The 8,778-nt window shown below is 40.5% G+C and overlaps 1 protein-coding gene across 2 annotated transcripts in view; it reads left to right on the forward strand.

Moving 5' to 3' along the window:
- Positions 1–7,900, forward strand: part of RASGRF2 (Ras protein specific guanine nucleotide releasing factor 2) — a 208,535-nt gene extending 200,635 nt beyond the window's left edge. For both annotated transcript variants that reach the window (XM_010949238.3, XM_045512437.2), the window contains 2 exons: positions 459–527; positions 3,431–7,900. In XM_010949238.3, the coding sequence (XP_010947540.2) occupies positions 459–527; positions 3,431–3,523 (162 nt within the window). In that variant the 3' untranslated portion in view covers positions 3,524–7,900. The remainder of the gene's footprint in view (positions 1–458; positions 528–3,430) is intronic.
- Positions 7,901–8,778: the final 878 nt, after the last annotated feature.

Consider the following 8,778-nt stretch of genomic DNA (forward strand, 5'->3'; position numbering starts at 1 on the left):
GGGTCTGATCCCTGACATTGGCCAATTCAGTAAATTTTTGCAGGGCCATTTCAGCTTGCAGTCTGGACAAGGAGGGTGGGGAATAAACGTCCAAGGATGGCTTTCTAAGACTGACCACTAATAGATGCTGACGGCTTTTTGTCGAACAGCTGGGTTCTGAGCACCAAGTGAGAAGCAAGGAACCCATCAGTAGTACCCAGGGCTTGCCCCTCCCTAACCTGAGGCCACCTGGTGCCTGCTGTTTCCCTGATGATGAATTCAGTGTCTTCTTGCTGTTGGCTTTTCATGTGGCTCGTTGAAGGGCAAGAAGGCTTTGGGCTGAGAGCATGATTGGGCGGTGCTCGAGTTATCTCAGTGGTGGAAGTGACTAACTGCTCTGGGACGGGCTCCCAGTAGAATGTACTGCAACACAGGGAAATACTTTCACTTTGCTTTTGTCATTGTTGTTTTTCTGTTAGATATCACACATCATCAGAGAGATACGCCAGTTCCAGCAGACTTCCTATCGAATAGACCATCAACCAAAGGTAATATTGTGTGGTTGTGAGAGCATTTAATGAAGAAAAAAGGGGGAAATTAATGAATTGGAAACAGCGGTAGAGTTGATCAATAATACAAAAAGCTGACTCAAAGAAAAGACCGATAAAATCGACAAACCTTTGGTAACTCTGACTAGAAAAAAAAAACAAGAAAGAAGGCAAAATGATGATATCCATTTATCATCATCAAATCCTATCTATTTTATGTCCTATATCCTTGTGAAGCTGTCTACATCACCACCACCCCTGGTACAAGCTACCAATATCTGCTACCTAGTCTACTTGCATTCACTCTAGAAGGCAATATCCGTTCTACCATTTACAGCCAGATAGAACTCTTAGAAACACACAGTGGAAGTTGTTTGCCCTTTGCATAAAATATTTTACTGGCTTCCCTTTGCTCTTAGGATAAGGAAATAAATAATTCTTGATATGTGCAAGAAGTCTTGCATTATGTGGTCCCTACTCATCCTTCAAGATTCATCTCACATCTTATACCCCCTTCCTCTCTCCATCACAGCCACAACTGGTTTTTTTACCTCTTTGTTGGTTTGTTTCTTTCCTTCTTTACTCCCTCCTTCCTTCCTTCTTTCCTTCCTTCCTTTTCATTTTTTAAGATATTATGTTTTAGAATCATTTTAGCTTTGCAGAAAAATTGAGAAGGTAGGACAGAAATCCCATATAACTCACAGCCAGTTTTCCCTATTATTTCATGGAACTTGACATACTTATTATGAAAATCATAAGGACGCTTAGATAGGCAAAGAAAAGATGAGGACTTTTTGAAAAATAAGAAGAGTAAGGGAGAGCTTTCCCTGCCAGATACAGACACATATCCTAAAACTATAGTGAATAACACAGGACTGTATTGGTACAGGAATACAAATTCAGTGGAGCAGGATAAAGTCCAGGTGCACATTCTGTCTATATGAAAATCTAGTATGGGTTAAAGGAGTCATTTAAAGAAAGTGCCAAAAAGAAATTGACCATCCTGTAAATGGAATAGAAATTTTGGCTCTCCATCTTACACCATTCACAAAAATCCATTCCAGATGATTTCATTACCTAAATAAAAAAGAAACATTAAGTTATTTTAATAAGATGTAGGATAAAATATTCATGACCTTCAGATTTGAGAGACCTTAAGCACTGAATGCAAAAGCTGTAAAAGACAAGCTTGATAAAGTTTGCTGCTTCAAAATCTAAAACTTCTATATGACAAAGGGCAATTACTTAAAAAGTCAAAATACAAGCAGTAGAATAGGAGACAAGATTTGTAACATATGAAACAAAGAGACAGAATAAAAATATTCCTGTCAATCTTCAAGAAAGCATAAACAACTCAATAGGAAAGTTGGTAGAGCTATAAATAGGTAACTCATAGAAGAACAAAAATATCCAATACATATTTGAAACATGCTCAATTTCATTAATAAGAAAAGAGATGCAAATTATAAAGAGGTATCATTATCAGCTATCAGACAAAGTTTTAAAATATTGATAATAGCAAACATTAGTTAGAGTGTGGGATAACAGGTACTCTCATGTACTATTGGTACAAAAGTTTTAGAGGTCATTTTATATTACCTTTTAAAATTAAAAATTGATGTTCCAAGTAGCCAGAACTTGCATACATTGCTAGTGAGAGTAACATGGGACAACCACTTTGGAAAACTGTGTCATCTGGAGGTTTCTTAAAATGTTAAATATGCATCTACCTTATGACCCAGGAATTTCTTTCCTAGGTATTTATCGAAAGGGGAAGTGAAAACATGCCCATTAAAAACCATGTATAAAATGTTCGCAGCATTTCTTAATTAACAGCCCAAAATTGGAAATAGCCCAGGTGTCCATAAATAGACGAACGGATAAACGAATTGTGGTGTATCTACACAGTGGACCCCCTGTTCAGCAATGAAAGAGGACAAGCCACTGAAACACACCACAACATAGGTGAATCTCAAAATATTATGCCGAGTGAAAGAAGCCAGACAGAAAAGAGTACATACCATGTGATTCCATGTACGTGAGGTTCTAAAGTAGACAAAACGAACGTATGGTGTTAGAAATCAGAGCAGTGATTGCTTCTGGGAGCAGACTGATCAGGAAGCTGCATGAGGGAACTCTCTGGGGCGATGGAATGTTCTCTATCATGCTATATATGTGAGCTACATGGGTGTTTACATTTGTCAGAACTAATCAAGCTACTGATTTTACTGGAGTCCACTGTATCTCAATAAAAATACAGAAATATTTTCATGGAAATACCCCATGCTCCAACATGTTCATTTCAGTGTCTTTCCTTTCATTTCCAGTGTCTGCCCTAGAGGAACATTCACACATGAGCACCAGGAAGCATGCTAATAAGGACTTCACTGTAACTTGTGTCATAGTGAAACATTGACAGCAACTAAACCCACTCGTCAGTATGAGATCATTAAATGAACTCTGATATATCACACTATTAATACTGCACAGCAGTTTGAGCTCTTTGTATGACATGAGGCACTCTCCATAACTTCTAATTTGATGAAAGCAGAATAAGATGTACCGTTTTGATGCCACTTATGACTGTAAGGGGAAAAATGATTTCTGTAAGTGCATGGTAATGTCTAGAAAGACAGAAAAACATCTGGGATGATGCAAGCCAACTCCTAACAGTGTTGCTTCTTGAGGGAAGTGCCTGGGCTTGAGAGATGAGAGAGGACTAGAGGTGTTTGATTTTTTTTTTTTTTTTTTTTTGCAGTGAGAAAATATTCATAAATTTTTTAGGTACATCAAGTTTTCAAATGTTTAGGAGAAAATGTTGAATTGTGTCAGGTTCCATTCAGAAAGTGTACATACTGGCGTTGCGAAAGAACTAAAAGCGGGCATTTCCCTTTATTCTCCAGGTCACTCATTACTTGCTCGACAAAGCCCTCATCATAGATGAAGATACACTGTATGAGCTGTCACTAAAAATTGAACCTCGGCTCCCTGCATGACGATCCAGCCTTGCCCCGAGTCCGTGGAATTTTCTTGGAAAGCAGAGCAGACAGAATTGTGCAGGCCATGCCTCCCACGGGGCAGGGAGTTCGGGGGGTGGGGGGATGGGGACGAAGCCAGTCTCCTTTGTCCACCGAAGATGACAGAACAAAACTGGAATTCTGTCTCCAGCCAGGGAAGCCCAGCTGGCTGGGGTCAAAGACAGATGCTGCAGGCTTGGGTGGGAAGGTGAAAGAGATTGATATCTGGTAAAGCGGAGGGCTTATTTGCATAAGGGAGTATCAGCTGGGAGGTGCTGGTAGCCACTTTAATGAAGCAGATAAGAAGGTGAATTTGAAACTATGCCCCATGTGCTGTGAGAACTCGGGGACAAGAGTCTGGGGAAAAGGCCTGTGATGTTTTGCTGGCACTTTACTGGCCTGGTGCACCTCCCAGTCTTCTCCTAGGATTTAACTGCTTCTGTTACATTTCCTTTATTCCAAGCTTCCAGAAGAGTGGAGGCTGCCTCGGCAGGGATGGGCCGACACCATAAGCAATTTCAGTCCACAGCATGTGCATGATTCTCAGTGCATTATAAATGTTTGTGTTGGACGAATGGCATGTTCTGAAACTGTTCTTTCAGTCTTTAGGCAGCAGGACAGGAAAGACTTATTGGAAGTCAAGTGGATTTGCAATGTAACGTTTCCGTAATTAAAAACTCAGTGGCTGTGCCCCAGAGGAGTCCAACTAGTGGCCGTCTCGAGGTGGGGGAGCGGGTGAGGGGCTTCTTCCTGAGGCTGTGGCGCCCAGAAGCCAATGCTGTTGGAGAGGCGGGTGCAGACTTTGCAAAAAGATGCTCCTGCACCTCGTGGACAAAAATGTGGAGTACGACAGAAGGTCACAAAGTGCTGCGGGAAGAGTGGGTCTCAGTGCTAAGTGAAAAAATACACTCAAAGTCATCTCTGCGCCTGGCTGTGCTAGTTTTCTCCCCACACCCCCGCCACTCTTGGTAACGTGGGAATCTATTCCGATGTACACAGAGCACTTTTAGTCTCACTATGAACATTGGCTGTATTTTTTTTTAATTTAAGAAATCTGTTTAGTGGGATTTGCTTTTTAAAACCCACCTTTCTTTGTGCTACTGGTAGACAGTTCTTCCTCAGTCATCGTTGTTTTTAAATTTGGAGATATTTCTAAGTGGAAATATTCTAAGTGTTTGGGAAGTGGCCCAAACACTCAACAGCTCTTAGGTCAGGAAACCCAATGCATGGGTTAGTCCTCATACCCGGGGTTGGAAAAGTGACCTTGCTTTTCCCAGGATTGTTGGTTGTTGGAGAAATAGGGCTATCTCGTTTACCTCCCTCTTCTCTTCTCAGGGAGACCTTTGCGTTAAAAGAAGGAAGAAAAAAATATAGAGTTGTTATCTGAGCCTGTTGCACCCGGCATTATCTCTTAGCGGCGTGAGGCGCATTGATGCTGACAATGAGAAAATTGATCTGTTTGGCTGTTTTCCCTCTTTCTTTGCACTTTAATTATGTTGCTAGAGCTGACAGCTGACTAATAAGTTAAACTTGCTGGCTTAGAAGACCCAGTGGAATTGATAATGTACCATAGAGGTGGAGAATGTATATTTTTCCTGCATGGTAAGGGCCATCTCTGTACATAAGTATATAGTGAAATATCAAGTAAATAAGAGAAAATATTTATAATATTTGAAGAACATTCCAAAAATATTTTCAGTAGCTCATATTAGCCAACAGTGTAGCACTAAACCCAAGGAAGGTGACTTACGGATGCTTTATTTTTCTTAAAAAAAACAAAACTAGTTGCTTGTTTTTCTCTTTAGTTTCAAATAAGAGGTTGATGCATCTTGATGCATGATAAGAAGCATGGGTTGTTTGGATCCTAACAATGCATAACTTGCCATTTATTTCTCAGTGTTCAGAAACTAAGGATTTGAACTAATCTATGTCAGTTGGACCAACCACCTCAAGGTCTTGAAGAAGAAAAGGAAAGTAAAGGTTAACTTACTTGGCTGAAAAAACACAATTTTGGAAGGTGAACCAAAACCAGGACAAATCAGTGAAAGACCAGTAGTTTCCGGCAGGACAACACATGGAAAGGTCGATGCATCTGATTCTGCTCTTGGAGTCCCCAAAGCCTTCCAGAGGGGAGGGTGTGGTTCTGTGGGTGCTGTCCCTGGAAATTTGGACCCTTAATTCTATGACCCAAATGATCCAGTGGCACTTCAGACATTCTTATTAAAGAAAAATAGGAACTAGAGGAATTTCCAAATGTTCCTCCGCTTTTGGTATAAAGGTTTTCCTCAACTAGTGACAAAGCTGGCAAGCCTATTTCCTGCAGGATGTCGGAAGCGCCCCCCAGTGGTCAACTATGGGCACTGTCAATTGTCTATGCGTTTTATCGAGAGTCACACACCCCCTCCTTGTGCTTCCTAGAGTCTGAAGCCTAGTCTGAGCTGCAAGAGCGACAATTCCGCCTCCGAGGGAATTGCTTTTGATGACCTGCATCATTTCTGGGCCAGCTGGGAGAGGAAAGCACATTTTAAAAAGCTCAATTTGGTCACTTTTTAAATACCTAAGAACAATTTGTGGTTTCCTTTGATTGTTTTAAGCCCCCATCGACTTCAGCCTTACAAGTTTTGTGTGATTGTCTGAGCGTGCACTCTTGGCTGTGTCTGCCTATATTCCATTATGTGAAACCCATTTCTATGAGTAGGTGGGAGGTCAGCCTCTAACAGCCAAGTAGGAAACCCTTATATTACTGCAAAATTAACCTAGAAACTCAGAAGTAAAATCCAATTTCATGCTTTCAGATGAATACCCACATTTTGTACTGTCAATGAAATTATCTTGGGGCTTTTAGGATATGCCTTTGGTTATTAACTAAGACATCCAGTTTTGCTACAGGAATAAATCTCTTACTTGAGCCCATATATTATGTGACAGATTCAGGCATGAAATAGAATGTTGTCACTTTTCCTTAGTGTTTCTCTGAAGGAATTTAAAGAGGGAATTTTAAACTACTGTGTTGCAGTATTTTAAAGTCGCTGTCACACCAAGTCCCCAGTTACTGTTTGTTAAATTTAAATTCATCTTAAAGTACCACTTAAACACAAATAAAACTCATAGATACTGGATATCCTGGAAGAGAAAAATCTATTATATTCCAGGCTGGAGTGTGTGTGATGACGCACCTGACCTTTTCTTTCCTCCTGGTGTTATACAAGGCAAGACCTTGGGTTGGTGATGATTGGGCCACTTTTAAATTCTTAACTAAAAAGAGTAATGCAGTAGAGGGATTGTTCCCAATAAAATTAACTTTTATTTTAAAATAAAGGATTTTCTTTAGCTTTTCTTTTCAAAGTTTGATTTTATTCCCCCTGGCAGGGGTGGGGGGGCACCTTTCTCTTCACTTTAAACTGTAAGATTTTTTTAAAAAATCAACCTGTGAAGCTTATCATTTTTACTGCTATTGAAATTGTATAAAAGAGAACATATTACTTACAGCTAAAGAACAGAGCTAGGCTAATGTCCACAGCCAGAAGGAATAAATGAATAAGATTCATTTTCATTTCAGTAAGACAACAGATTGTAAGTTTAAATGATGACTTGATTACAGACACCACTATGTGAATCCTGGTAATAAGACTTGAGTCAGTGAAATCTAACCAGAGTGTCATATCTCTGTGTCTGTCAGTGACTTATAATTAAGGCAGGGCAGAACTAAGGTAGAAAACAACCATTTTGTTGTAGATATATACACATGAATGATTCAGAAAATTATTCATCTGGCTACTATACTGCATGACATAAACATGATTTGATTGTACTGGATCTCATCTGCTCAAGAAAAAACAATAGTTCTACTAAATGATGCTGAACCACTGCTTTTTGTACAACCATTAATATTTCCCTGAAAAGGCAGTTGTGAAAGAGCACTGGTCTAAGCATCCTAGTCTTGAGTTCTAGACCCAGATCGACATCGAAAGCTGGGAAACCTTAGGCCAGTGCTGAAACCTCTCTGATCCTCAGTTTCTTCATCTGTGAAATGGAGTCAATCCCATGCTACCTACCTCACAGGGCTGTCATGAGGACAAAATGATTTAGACTGTAATCTGTAAAGTGCTGTCCAAACTTGATTACCATCCTCATCTCTCTTTTGCAGAGGATTTAAGTGTATTTCGTTGTTATTTCTGTGTATGTGAGACGGACAAACCTATGTGTTACTTTGAGAAGTATATTCTTTGTGTCCAGTTACTTTGCAAATTTGCTGACATTTGTGACTCGGACAGAGGGGTTTGTGCTGTGGCCTAACACTTGCTGGGTGAGGTGTGGGTTATGCCTATATGCAAATTAAACTTTGCCTTTCTTGAAGCCTCAAAAATCTCATTAGTCTCTTCATTTGAATCTTTTTGCATTTTTCTGTATTGTCTCTTTCATAGCAATGGGCTTCTTCAGAGATTGTTTTACTTCTAAATTTCAGGGGGGAAAATGGTTTCGAAGAAGCCCGTGTTGCAGGTATCAAAATATCAGAGAATTTGGAGGACCTCAAAAAAATATTAAGGGTCACCTAGTCCCACTGTCTTTCCAGGCTTACCTCTTTCCTGTGACATCACCAGCCCATGTTTGATTACATCCAGGCATGGGGAACTCACTACTGTCCACACAGCTCTGTTCACCTAATTGCAGTGCATGAACAGACTGTGGATAGCAGAGCTGCTGAGGTGGATACCTAGCCCAGCCATCATTAGCTCTGACTCAGCTGAGGCTGAGTTCCTCATCTATAAAATATCTGCTCCTAGAACTACTGCAGTGGTTACGTGCAATAATACACATGAAAATGCTTTAACTTCTGTCAAGTGGATGAAGTTGCCCTAACGTTTAGAGCTGAAGAAAATGTGATGCAGCTGTTGAGCACAAGAGAAGACTCAGGAAAGGAAGAATGTGGGTCCCTCCTGTCCCACTGGCTTCCTTTCCTAGTTCTGAAATGAGCAATTGGCTTGCTGGGGGTTCGGGGACCCAGGCGCCTTTCATCTTATTACTTGGCCATTACTCACGGCATTGCCTTTGCCTACTGGTCAAATCTGGGCTCTATTACAAGCAGGCTCTAGCCAGATTTAGGAGCAGAAAAGAGAACAAGCTCACAACAGATTTCCTTTATAACCAGTGATAGGGCAGTTCCACACCACTTATGTTCTTGTCCCTATAGCAAGAACCACTAGGCCACTAGATGTGGAAAGAGCCCCCGAACT

Source organism: Camelus bactrianus, chromosome 3 (assembly GCF_048773025.1).
Source record: "Camelus bactrianus isolate YW-2024 breed Bactrian camel chromosome 3, ASM4877302v1, whole genome shotgun sequence".
NCBI lineage: Eukaryota > Metazoa > Chordata > Mammalia > Artiodactyla > Camelidae > Camelus > Camelus bactrianus.